Source organism: Myotis daubentonii, chromosome 9 (genome assembly GCF_963259705.1).
Source record: "Myotis daubentonii chromosome 9, mMyoDau2.1, whole genome shotgun sequence".
Lineage (NCBI taxonomy): Eukaryota > Metazoa > Chordata > Mammalia > Chiroptera > Vespertilionidae > Myotis > Myotis daubentonii.
The window spans coordinates 80,167,782-80,181,862 of record NC_081848.1 but is presented as its reverse complement, the minus strand read 5'-3'; the positions used below and the strand labels follow the sequence as shown (position 1 = coordinate 80,181,862).

Sequence of the window (14,081 nt, the reverse complement as noted above, 5' to 3'; positions counted from 1 at the left end):
ATAGTTCAGTTTTAGCTTTTATCCTGTACTTCACCCTTTTGGCATCACGGAGCCTATTTTTAAAAAGTTTAGTTTTGTTTGTAGTCTTTGTTAATTTGTTGGGAAAGGAAGTGAGGAATGGTGCTTTTTGTACATTAGATTGACAGGTCCAGGCTTGCTCAAAATTGAGTGAGAAACTCACAACAGTGAGCTCTTGGATGTCTGACTTACTTTTAATTTTTAAATCTGAGATTCTCATATTCAAAGATTAAAAAGATAGAATTTTATATCTTCCAAGGTCAACAACTCTAAGTGCAATACATATCTAACACTTTTTCCATCAGGAGTTCATTTTGTAGATATGATCTCATTCATTCTTGAATGAGGTAGGTCAGACTTAAGTATTATCACCATTCTGTTTCAGAGATGGGGAAACTGAGATTTATTTCAGCTTCATATTTAGAAGTAAAGAAGAGTTTGTGGACTCACAGGTCATTGGTTACCCCGTAAATCCATACTTAGTCTTCAGGCTTTTGATATGTTCTAAATAGTCTCTTACTGCCAGATTTGCATAACACTTGACAAGATTTTATAAAGAGACGATTAAGTGAAGATCAAATAAGTTAAAATAAATGAATTTTTCTTCTTTTGCTTCCTTAATATTTCTTTACTCCTTTCCTTATTAAGGTTATCTAATCATACCTCACTATTGAGAAATGTTCAAGATTTTATGTGAATTTTGTTATATTTATTCCTATTATCGTTTTTGTTGCTATTACAAATGGTATTCATTTTTAATTTTGATTGTTTATCTGTAGATTCTCTTGGATCCTCTATATAGACCAGTGACTGCGAACTTATGATATGCGTGTCAGAGGTGACACGCGAACTCATTTTTTTGGTTGATTTATCTTTGTTAAATGGCATTTAAATATATAAAATAAATATCAAAAATGTAAGTCTTTGTTTTACTATGGTTGCAAATATCAAAAAATTTCTATATGTAACACGGCACCAGAGTTAAGTTAGGGTTTTTCAAAATGCTGACACGCCGAGCTCAAAAGGTTCGCCATCACTGATAGAGATAATCAAAGCATCTTTAAATTATGACAATTTTGTCAAAACTATTTTTCTTTGCTCTGTTTTGGGCATTTTCAAATGTCATAATTTCTGCCTTACAGTGTTACTATTTTTGCTTTCAACTGTTAATTGTATATTGTAAGATTAAACTTTGCTTGTGGGGGTCAAGATACAAAGCTCTTGCATCTTAATAGATTATGTAATTCTGAGTCCCATCCCCACTTATATGACATGGCTTTATAGCCCTCATTCTGCATCATTGATGCTGCTACCATCATTACTTGGCTTTAACCACCCCTCAGGTAAGCAGGCAGCACACGTCTGGTCTTTGTTTTTGTTTTGGTTATCAGATCTCCTATGTATGGCCTGTGTGGCTCTTGCTCTTAAACTTATATGTGTCGCATTATTAGCCCTATTGTTTTTTCTTAGTCCAGACCCCAAATATGGTGCGTCGTTGGTCCTTACTTACCATTGTGGAATCCCTCTCTTTTTTCTTCCAGAAGATGAGGGAATACCTTTCCATGTCTGGTCTATAAAGATTTCTCACTTCCGTTTTTCTTACTATGACTGTATATTTATTAAAATTTAAAAATATTTGTTTTATCATTTTATATGTTTGAATGGGAAGATGAGATTTCAATATATGCTCGACTTATCTTGAAATAGGAGGCTTTTATTTAATTCTTTTGTCAGTTATCTTGATTCTGTGTGTGTGTATGTATGTATGTATGGGATAAGGCAACTGAAATTGATTTCCCTCCCAAATAACCACATATTTTATTTAAAGCTAGAGGCCTGGTGCATGAATTCGTGCACTGATGGGGTCCCTCGGCCTGGCCTGCGGGGATTGGGCCAAAACCGGCTCTCTGACATCCCCCAAGAGGTCCCAGATTGTGAGAGGGCGCAGGCCAAGCTGAGGGACCCCATTGGTGCATGATCTGGGGGCTGGGGAGGGACCACAGGAGGGCTCCAGGTCATGTCCGGCCCGTCTCGCCCAGTCCCGATCGGCCAAACCCCAGCAGCAAGCTAACCTACCAGTCGGAGCGTCTTCCCCCTGGTGGTCAGTGAGTGTCATAGCGACTGGTTAAATGGTCGAACAGTCGGACACTTTTATTATATAGGCTTTTATTATATAGGATTGTTATTAAGATTTCTGGAGAATTCAAAGTTATTGACAAGCCTTTTTTTCACATATCTACATGTTTTCCCCATTCTGCTGTATTACTCCTTCAAAGAGAAATAGGATTCGGGAACAATGGAACAATATTTTTTTTATTTCACAGAAAGGTTACCAATTCGCAGAAAAAAAGGGGTGGCCTTAGGTCGGAAAGTTCATAAGTGGTAAAGATTGACGTAAGGTATCCTGGTTCAGTGCCAAGTTCATTAAACTTCAGTGTAGCATAACCTTGTTACCATATTATCCTGGGCTTTGTGACTGAATTATATTTGAAAAGCACACTAATGGCAAGAAAATATTACCCATTAAGATTGATAGAACTTGATCTTGGTAAAGTCCTTTAAAATTTTTTAAAAATATATTTTTATTGATTTCAAAATGGGAGGAGAGAGAGATAGGAACACCAATGATGAGAGAAAATCATTGATCAGCTCCTCCTGCACACACCACCCTGAGGATCGAGCCTGCAACCTGGGCATGTGCCCTGATAGGGAATTGGACTGTGACCTCCTGGTTCAAAGTTGACACTCAACCACTAAGACACACTGGCTGGGTTAATATCCATACTTTTTGAGATGATTAAAATTTTATTAGATATATAGTATGAATGCTTTAGGAAAAAGTTGTGGCGTTTGGGGATATATTTTGTTGTTATATTTTTAAAAATATATATTGATTTCAGAGAGGAAGGGAGGACAGAGAGAAACATCAATGATGAGAGAGGATCATTGATTGGGCTGCCTCCTGCACGCCCCCTACTGGGGGTGAAGCTCCAACTTGGGCATTTGCCCTGACAGGGAATCGAACCATGGCCTCCTGGTTCATAGGATAACACTCAACCACTGAGCCATGCCGGCCGGGCTATTATTACATTCTTAAAGTTGAGTTCTTATATAACATTATTGTCAACCTCACTTACAAAGTAGAACTTGTGGAATCTGAGATATCTATATTTATAGTTAGTTCTTTATAATACTACTGTAGAGATGAAATAAGGATGGCATTTTATAAAATGGCAAATTTGTTTTTTCCTTTTGTAATATGAGTGTCAGGGTACGGAAAGGAAGAAGAGTTTGTGCATACTTTGAGGTACTCTTTGTTGATGACCCAGGACTCACTGATGCCTTGTGGAAATATAATTGAGTCAACACATGTAAATGCACCAGGTGGTTAATTTATGAATTAAAGTAGCAAGATTTGTTTTTCTTTGTTAAAAAGTACCTTATTAAATAACAATATATTAGTAGGTGGCTGAGAGGGTCATTCTTGAATTTTTCCACTTTTGGTTCTAAATAAGCTCACTTGCTGGATTTGTGTTTATTAAATAATGAATTTATTTAAAAAATACAAGAATATCAGATAGAACTCTGAAGATTTCTGGCATTGGATATGACCTTGTGGAAAGTAACTGAAAATACAAATGATTTAGCAAATGTGAAAAATTGAAAACATGAGATTAAATGTCTTAACCCCATAATGTAATTCTAAATGTTCAAGCAATTTGTTGATGCATAGCTATTTCCAGTCATACTTTGAATTTTGCAGATAATCTTTTCATCAGGGAAAAGCCTTCTTGGCTCTTAAGTTTAATAAACAATTCCAGAAATTCTGGTGCTTGTCCAAACTGTTTGTTCTATTTTGTCACCATTTCTTCTCACACAGAAATGCAATCTATACTGCCTGGATCCTCTGCAAAACTGAATTGGACTTCAGAGGAAGTCAGCTATTCTCAGGATATTTCAAGGGTAACACCTTTCCAGATGACTTTTGAGGCAGGTTTTTTTTGTGTGTGGTTCTATAAATCATTGTTATTTTGGTTCTTTTTTATACAAATCTAGTAACAGGAAAGAAAAGCTTAGGTGCGTCACAGTTCAAACTTGAAATGAAATAAGGCATTAATTCCCAAACTTTCCTGCACAAATTTTAAATCATCTAGGAGCTTCCAAAATATTAATATTTGTGTCCCACTCCAAAAGGTACTGATTTAATTGGTTTAAGATGTTGGATTAGTCTGCTTGTGCTGCTATAAAAAAATACCAGAGATTGGGTGGCTTAAAGTTGAGTTCTTTAGGTGAACAGAAATTTATTTTCTTATACTTCTGGAGGCTAGAAGTCCAAGGTCAAAGTGCCTTGTCACTGTTTCTTCACATATCTGGAGAGAGCTGTCTGGTATTTCTTCCTCTTCTGAATTTATTTTTTTAAATGTATTTTTATTGATTTTAGAGAGGAAGGGAGAGGGAGAGAGATAGAAACATCAATGATGAGAGAGAATCAGTGATTGGCTGGTTGCCTCCTGCATGCCCCCTGCTGAGTATGGAGCCTGAAGCCCCAGCACACGCCCTTGACTGGGACCCTTCATTCCACAGGCCAACGCTCTATCCATTGAGCTAAACTGGCTAGGGCTCTTCCTTTTCCTATAAGGACACCAGCTCTATCAAATTAGCGCCTTGCCCTTATGACCTCATTTATGCTTAATTACATCTTTAATGTGCTATCTCTGAATACAGTCACCGCCACTTGGAGGGCGAGGCTTCAATATATGAATTTTGGGGGTGACACAATTCAGTTCATAACAGGTGTGGCCTGGGCTTTGGAATACTTTAAAAATGCCAATGATTCCTATTGGGCAGGTAAGTTCCCCTTTCCTTCCTTTGAGTTGGCGGAGACATAAAGAATTAGAGTACCGTAAACATTCTCCCAAAACAGCACTTGAGGGGCCTTTCTACATGTTTGAACAATTGTATGCTTCAAAAGGAATGGATATGGTATCAGGACAACAAATATCCCTGACTGTGCCTTATCTTCTTTAGGGGAACTGAAGGGTAAACAATCTGGAGCAATTAATGGTTAGTCAGCTCTGAAACTATTAATGTCAAATAGCAATAAAATAGCTGATGCCAGTGAACCAAGGAAAGCAGTTCTAAAAAAGGAGATCACGTGTTTTAGTCAGTCTGAACAATCCTAACATTTTTATATTACTTAAGCCTCCTGGTACTCTATGAAGTGGATAGGACAAGGATTATCACCCCATTTTATAGGTAAGAAAACTGAGATTCACAGAATTTGACTTTCTTAAGGTCCTACAAAACTTAAGTGACAGAATTTGAACAAGCCTTACGCATTGATCAATGCTGTTCCAGTATTTATTCAGAAACCTGTTTTTGTTCAAGTTGGTCTCACTGTGCTAGATATTGAAGGTACATAATTCCAAAACATGTTACTTGATCCCAAGGCACTTGGAATCTAAAGGAAAAGATAAACAGGTAATTACAATACAGTGTAATATGCATCACGGTAGAAGTAAGCACTGAATGCTATGATTGCATAGAGGAAGGGTACCTAACCCAGTGGGAAGGGGTCAAGATCTAGGTCTTGATGAGGCTGAAAAACAGATATTCTGACTATAAGGGGTTTAGAGACTTGAAAGAATAAGAAGTTGTCATCAGAGTAATAAAGTTTCTCTTGTGTGTGTTTTTTCTCCTTATGACAAAAGCAGTGTTTCCCACAAGAAAATCAAAGTGAGCATTTAGAGCACAAATAATTTGACTTAATCAAGGTAGCCACTATTAACAACTTGGTATACACCTTTTCCCATAAAAATGGAACATTTCAGCCCTAACCAGTTTGGCTCAGTGGATAGAGCATCGGCCTGCGGACTGAAGGGTCCCAGGTTCAATTCCGGTCAAGGGCATGTACCTTGGTTGCGGGCACATCCCCAGTAGGAGGTGTGCAAGAGGCAGCTGATAGATGTTTCTCATCTATGTTTCTAACTCTATCTCCCTTCCTCTCTGTAAAACATCAATAAAATATATTTTAAAAAATGGAATATTTCATTTTAAGGTTTCCAGAATGGTACAGTTTCAAGCTATGACTATGGAAATGTATGTCTGGAAATGAGTATAAGTCAAGATTATTGAAGTTGAAGGGGCCAGGGAATTGTGAGACTTAAATTGTTGCTTGGACTGGTCAACTACTTGGATGTGGAAATCAGCTAAAATGATGGCAGGACTTGAAGTGCAGAGGAAAACTGTGAGTTTAGTGCTCAGCAGTCAGCTGGTGATGGATGGAGAGAGTTTGTAAAAGAGAAATATAACCTCAGAGGAATAAGGATTTCCTGAAAGCATTTGTTCCATTGTCTCTGGTACTGGGCAGCTATTTAAAGGTATTTGAAGCCCTAGCCAGTTTGGCTCCATGGATAGAGTGTCAGCCTACGGACTAAAGGGTCCAGAGTTTGATTTCTGTCATGGGCACTTACTTGTACCTCAGTTGCAGGCTCCTCCCCAGTCTGGGTTCCTCCAGAAGGTAACCAATGAATGTGTTTTTCTCACATCAATATTTATCTCTGTCTTTCTCTCTTCCATTCTCTTTAAAAATAAATGGGAAAATACCCTCAGGTGGATTAAAAAATAATAAAGGTATTTGAAGATAGTAAGAGGAGAGAGAAAGAAGATTGTGAAAGATTTCATTATATATACCTCAATTGGGGAGAAGTGTCAAGTAGCAAGGTTCATGGCAGACATCCATGAAAAAGCTATCCTATATAATAAAAGCCTAATATGCTAAGTGTCTGGTCATCCAGTTGTCCATTCAACCAGTCAGAGTGTAATATGCTAATGATATGCTAAAGCTGCTCAGTTGCTCACTGTGACATGCACTGACCATCAGGGGGCAGACGCTAGCTTGCTGCTGGGGTCCGGGTGATTGGGATTGAGTGAGATGGGCTGGACATGCCCTGGAGCCCTCTCGCAGTCCCTCCCTGACTGGCCAACCTCCCACATCCCTCCTTGGCCCCAATCGTGCACCAGTGGGGTCCCTCGGCCTGGCCTGCACCTTCTTACAATCTGGGCTGAGGGACCTGCCCCTCCCCGAGTGCACGAATTTTGTGCACCAGGCCTCTAGTAATAAAGAATCTGCTTTGGGCATGAGAGAATTGCTAATCTCAGGAAAGACTGAGAAAAGCTTCATTTAGAAGAGAGGTAGGGTTTTTGGTTATGCTGAGTCAGTACTGCATCTTGAGGTCTATTAGGCTGGGTAACAAACAAAATTTGATTTTACAGGATTTTCTTGACATCTTTACCCATTTTTATATTTATTTATATACTAGAGGCCTGTTGCACAAAGAGATTCGTGCAATAGGCCTTCCCTTCTGGCTGCCGGCACCGGTTTTCCTCCGGCATCCAAGACCCAGGCCTTCTCTCCAGTCGGAGCCGCCTTCCATCCTCCATCTTTGCAGCCCCGGCTGGAGCTGCCTTCCGTCTTCGCGGCTCCGGCTCACCTTCAGTCTTCGGGCTTCGCCACTTGGAGCCTATGTATGCAAATTAACCGCCATCTTTGTTGGTGGTTAATTTGCATATCGTGCTGATTGGCCAATGGGAGATGTAGTGAAGGTATGATCAATTACCCTGTTTATCTATTATTAGATAGGACACTTATATTTTGCTATAATACTAAATGAAAAAAATGGGTAGACTTTATATATATATATACACACGTATTAATATATATATATACATATTTATGTAGTTACCTATTGTCTATCTATTTAAAGACAAGAGACACTGATTGACTCTTCTAGAAAGTCATATAGGTCCCATGACTGCATAAGTTCAGGTTTCAAAATATAAAACAGCTCCCATATTCTATCATATAATTAGACTTGTATTTAAAGGTAAAGGCTGAAACATATAATTCAATGGTGGTTTCTGCTGCCAAGGGCTGGCAGCATCTGTTTTTTACTAAGAGCACTTAAGTAAATTCACTGCTTCTGTAGGTATGTCAGGCTGGGGTACTGGGTTTCTAACACACAATTATAAAAGGCCATAAAAGAATTTGCAGTCAGTCAAAGTGTGCCTGTCTGCCTGGCCATCTCTGTCTCTCTTTGTCTCAATAATTTATGAGATCTTAAAAGAAGCTATTTGCTTTATGTTAACTGTCCTCTGTTGACCTGACCTTAGGTCTCTTTATCTTCTCGTCTGGATTAGGTGCCAGTCCTTCTTGTATCTCTTTAGCATCTTTTTATATATTTAAATCATAAAACTTTTTATGTTGTCATAAAGTTATTTATTTGTATGTCTTTTCTACTTACTGTGAACTCTTCCAATTGAGATTGTTTTATCTCTGTAGGCCTAGGTGCATAATAAGCAACATTAAGTGTTTTATTAGTGAATAAATACATATATTCAGTAGTCATGCATAAGCATTGCCTGCCAAAATCCATAAAAAATAATGGCAGATTATGCGATATCTGATTCAGATAGCTATATGCATAGAAAATGAACATTCTTTGGAGAGGCAGCATTGCATAGTGGAATGTGGGGTTTGGAGATAATCAGATCTAGGTTTGAATACCAATTCTGCCACTTAACGAGCTATATGTTACCTTGGACAGATTAATTAGTTTATTTAGTTTCATTATCATCAATAAAGTGGGGGTGTTTTCTGCTTGCATATAAACTGCTTGTCATCTAGCAGGTGTTCATTAAATGGTAGCTCTCATCATTATTAATTGTAGCTCCTCTCTGGTAGCTGCTCAAGGAACTTTCATGTATTTGCTAGTATAATTAGTGCTTTCTATGACACGCCCTATAATCACCAAGGTTACAGAAGTTTGAAACTGTTCCAAGAAGTTGTTTTGGAAGTGTTAAGTACAGAAAATGCTTTTAAAAGATCATTGCTTTCCTACTGTTTGAACATTTTATAATAAAAAATTTTAAATGAAGGATGTGACTATGATGTGTGCTGCAGTTACCGTTTAATTACCACTATTTATGTGTATGAATAATTGTAGATTGGTTTCCAAATTTTTCTAATAATTATAACCCCTTTTTTCTAATGTTTTTTTCTAATTATCCCCAACCCATCACACAGTTCTTGAGCTTTTTTTCAGTGTATTTATAAAAGGTGTTATAATTTATCCTTTATTAAATATTTGCATGTTTCTCTTTATTATGAGATTTTGAGATTGGACCTTTTTCTTTCTTTACTATGTACCCAGTACATGGCTCTGTATTCTCTGAGCCACCAATAAGAACTTACTAATTCTGACTCTATTTCTTCTTCTTATTCTTCTGGACTTCCCCCTTTTCCAGGGGACACTCTCCAATTTTGGTTTTAGGGACACAATATTAAAAATAGTGAGTTAATCTAGGGAAGTGGTTAATACTAAAGCTTTGGAGCCAGATTAGGTATGCTTGCAAAAGTTTTAACTTCTTTGAGCCCCAATTTTTTCATCCTGAAAATATTGGTTATAGGTAATATAAATAAGATACTTTAGCATTATTTCAGGAATAGAGAAAGCCTTCATTGGATGGTAAATCTTACTATATTTATAAGGATGTGTCAGGGTATATTGGAAAGAGCATGGGAAAATTTGTTTTAGATAGATTAAGGATCAAATTCTGGCTCTAACACTGAACAGTTTAGTGACCTTAGGCAAGTTACTTAACTTCTCTGAGCCTCAGTTTTTGTTTTAAATCTACAAAGAAGGAATAGTAATACCTACCTCCAGGATTGCTGGGAGATAATGTGTATATAGCACCTGCACAATGCTTGCCATTTAGTAGTCATTCAACAAGTGGTATCTATTATTATTATTACCACGTATAACATACTAGGGGCCCAGTGCACGAAATCGTGCACCTTAAAAGGAACTGTGGGCTGCAAGGGCGTGGTGGGCACAAGGGTAGGTCTCAGCCCCTCCCACCGTGGCCCCTGGTCCCCTCTCTACCAGCAGGCAGCCCCGTTCCCACCATTCCTATGTGCTGACAGCGCTGGCCCACTCACACCCGCTGACATCATGGAGTGATTGGGGCTGGCACCAGCAGCAGGTGCGAACGACAGCTGCTGCCCAGATTACCCCTCAGGAGCAGGGGAAGGCGGAGAAGCCCTCAGGGGCGATTGAGGCCGGCAGCCACAGCTTGCACCCACTGATGGAGCTGAGCGATCGGGGCTGGTGCCAGCAGCAGGTGCATCAGGCAGGATCGTGGCACACAGGAGCAAAGAATTTTCAGTAATCACCAGAGGCCCACCCTGATGACAGCAACCGTCACCCTGCCTTGGTCAGGCACCCCTGCTCACCTGCTCCACCATCCCACCATGGCCAACACCCGCCATGTTCCATACTCTGTTGCCTGCTGCCGACATCTGCCATGTTCCGTGTGTGCCCCCTGGTGGTCAGTGCACATCATAGCGACCAGTTGTTCAGTTATTCCGCCATTTGGTCTATTTGCATATTAGGGTTTTATATTTTGCATATTAAGGCTCTATATATATATATTTTTTTTTTCAGATTATTTGATCCTTAAAATAGTTCTGTGAGGTAAAAGGGTATTACCCCTCTTTTGCAGATTAGGAAATAAGGTCCAGAGCAGTTAAGTGATTTTTTTAAAAATATATTTTATTGATTTTTCACAGAGAGGAAGGGAGAGGAATAGAGAGTTAGAAACATCGATGAGAGAGAAACATCGATCAGCTGCCTCCTGCACACCCCCCACTGGGGATGTGCCCGCAACCAAGGTACATGCCCTTGACTGAAATCGAACCTGGGACCCTTCAGTCCGCAGGCTGACGCTCTATCCACTGAGCCAAACCGGTTACAGCAAGTGATATTTTTATCCATGGTCACTTAAGTAATTTTTTATATATGTTTTTTAAAATTGATTTTATTTTTAAAATATATTTATTGATTTTTTACAGAGAGTTAGAAACATCGATGAGAAACATCAATCAGCTGCCTCCTGCACACCCCCTACTGGGGATGTGCCCACAACCAAGGTACATGCCCTTGACCGGAATCGAACCTGGGACCTTTCAGTTCGCAGGCTGACGCTCTATCCACTGAGCCAAACCAGTTACGGCTTAAAATTGATTTTAGAGAGAGGAAGGGAGCGTGATAGAGAGCTAGAAATATCTATCAGCTGCCTCCTGCATGCCCTTTACTGGGGATCAAGCCTGAAACCCAGGCATGTGCCTGACCAAGAATCGATCCAGTGACCTCTTGGTTCATGGGTAGAAGCTCAACCACAGAGCCACGCCAGCCAGGCTTCACTCATATTCTTAATACAAATGTTATTTTTCTCAGGTTCATCCTGAATTACTTTAAATTACTTTTAAATTTGTTCCTGAAGGTAATTTTGATATTGTGGGTTTTACTATAATCATTGTTCATGTGTCTCCTGAAGGTCCATAAAATAAGTACTTTAACCTAAGAAGTGATGGCTGTTAGATTTCCTTTTGTGTCTAATTCTAAGACCCAAAGATGTTTCCCCTTGAATGTCTGAAAAGCTTTCTGAGGTGTTATTTTTATAGGAAGCAATACCATAATTTGATTCATTTATGCTTTTGAGTTTGTGTATAAGTGGTGGATGTTTTGTTGTGTTGTTACAGGTTGATGAAAAGCCAAGAACTTTGATGACAGATAGTCTGCTTATAAAGAATTTTTTACGCAAAATTGTCCTGGTGCACCCTAAGGTAAGCTGTTATTTTGCACAATAAAGATTCTCTTATTTAAGTCATGTTTTTTTTTTAGTATTTTATTTTATTCTTTGTTGTTTTGTTTGTTTGTTAATCCTTATCTGAAGATATTTTTCCATTGATTTTTTTTTTTAGAGAAACTGGAAGGGAAGGGAGAGGCAGAGAGGCAGAGAGAGAGAGGGAGAGAGAGAGGGAGAGAGAGAGAAAGAAAGAAAGAAACATCGATGTGAGAGAGACACATCGATTTGTTGCCTCCCACACGAGCCCCAACTAGGGCTGAGGACTGAGCCTGCAACTGAGGTATGTGCCCTTTGACTGGAATTGAACCCGCAATCCTTCAGACTGCACGCCGACACTCTATCCACTGAGCCAAATCGACCAGGGCTAAGTCATGTTTTCAAGAGACCTCTACTCTGTAAAACATGGAAGGACCTAGTTGATTCTCTTTCTTTTAATGACATGATTACAACTTTTAATATTGAATTGATTTGGTTTCTGTGTCCCTAAGGCAATCTTGATGTTGGTGATGTGACATAGTTGGGAGCCCTTGGATACAGAGATTCTCTTTTGGATTCTTATTTCTTTACTTTTTTGTTGTTGTTAATCCTCACCAGAGGATATTTTTCCATTGCTTTTTCTGAGAGAGTGGAGGGAGGGAGGGAGGGAGGGAGGGAGAGGGAGATGAAGTACTTAGAACTTTAACTGTAACATCACACGCTCTTCAAACTTGAGAGAAAGCAACATATAACTGACCATGTGCAAAAACGAGTTCAGGTAGGAATATGCCTACTTTGTCTAGAGTTTGTCCTTGTGATTTATTAATAGTCATCACAAATGCTGGCATCATGGAAAACCGTCGTTGAATCAATTTAAATGGGAGGCCAGTGTCAGATGGGGACAAATTAATTATTGGAATTAGAATAGTCTCTCCCTCTGCAGATCCTGTTAATACTTCAGCTTCAATAATGTTAGGTTATAATCTTTTGATAATAAATCTGGTACCATTACAAAGACCCCATTTGCTATTGAGATTTCTCAATAGCATGATGATTACACCCACTTTCAATTTTAATTTATGACACGGCATTCCCAAAGGAGTAATACTATTAAGAAATTCGATGGGAAAATTTTCCTTTTCAGCATCATCTGTGGAATCAATGGAATCATCACTCAAATATGTGTGAAAATCTCCATCGAGTATATCCAAATTTTCTTCATTTAATTTTTGAACATGCTCATTTTTTGGACAAAGAATTGCACGTTTAGATATATTTTTAGTATTATCTATAGCAGTGGTTCTCAACCTTGACTGCACATTAGAATCACCTGGGAATCTTTTTAAAATCCTGATTCCTGGGCCTCATCCTCCAGAAATTATTTCTTTGTTACGGGGTGGAGCCACAACATTAGTAACAAAGAAACAGAATTAAAACTTTATTGTAGGGAGCCACTACAGTGTTTTGGATAGGTTCAAGCCTTGGACTGATGAGAGGGCACAGTCCTCTCATTGCCACGTGCAAGTCCCAGCTTGGAGGGCGGGCCCTCCAGCACAATTATAGCCAACAGCTGTAGTTGTAAGCTTGAACCTGTGGTCCGAACACATGGCCCCATGTGCCTGAGTTATGTAGGCTTGATAGAGTTCAGGTGCATGTAGTTGAGTAGGATTGAAACCCAGGAGAATGTTGTAAACATCTTGGTCATGCCTTTACTTTGCCTGGTAGCATCTGCTATAAAATAAAGGCATGGCTGTGGGCGTGGTCTCTGTCTCTCAGAGAAGCAGCGTCCCACCGAGACCCGGCTTTCATTCTCTTGTCTGTCTTTTCTAAGCCTTTCAGCTGCCCTGACTCAGGTTCACCCTTGGCTGTGCTGGCGTGGCACATTTTAGAAAGATTATGCCTCCATGCTCCCAGGGTGGGTTCCTGCCTCAAACCCCGCCCTTACAGGAAACAGCTCTGGGAAACAGCTGGGTGGGGCGGGGGAGGGGGGCGCAGCCATTGCCAAGACAACCCCTGCGGGACTGACTTCCTTCCGCTTGGTCGTTGCGGTTCTGGATGTGATGAACACCACCCATGGTTTTTATATAAGTAAGATAGTAAGAGCAGATAAGGAAATTTTGATAAAGTATTTTGAACTTGGGAGAGCAAAATTTTTATTATCTGCAGTTAGATGTGTTTATAAAGATGCATACAATTAAGTATGCTATATTACTTCTCCTTTTTTTCCCTCTTACTTTTCTGGCTTCTTACTTTTTTTGTTGTCAGCAGGATTCAGTGCTATTTCTTGCCAGTCACTATTCTAAGTGTTCTCCATGCACATACTCATTCAACCCTTGCAACATTCCTCATGAATTAGGTTTTATCATCATCCCCATTTT

General features: G+C 39.3%; 1 protein-coding gene across 1 annotated transcript in view; it reads left to right on the top strand.

The window, feature by feature from the left end:
* TOP6BL (TOP6B like initiator of meiotic double strand breaks) overlaps positions 1 to 14,081 on the top strand; it is a 49,780-nt gene that overhangs the window by 8,675 nt on the left and 27,024 nt on the right. The window contains exons 3-4 of the mRNA XM_059709983.1: positions 3,899 to 4,008; positions 11,621 to 11,704. Of these exons, the coding sequence (XP_059565966.1) occupies positions 3,899 to 4,008; positions 11,621 to 11,704 (194 nt within the window). The remainder of the gene's footprint in view (positions 1 to 3,898; positions 4,009 to 11,620; positions 11,705 to 14,081) is intronic.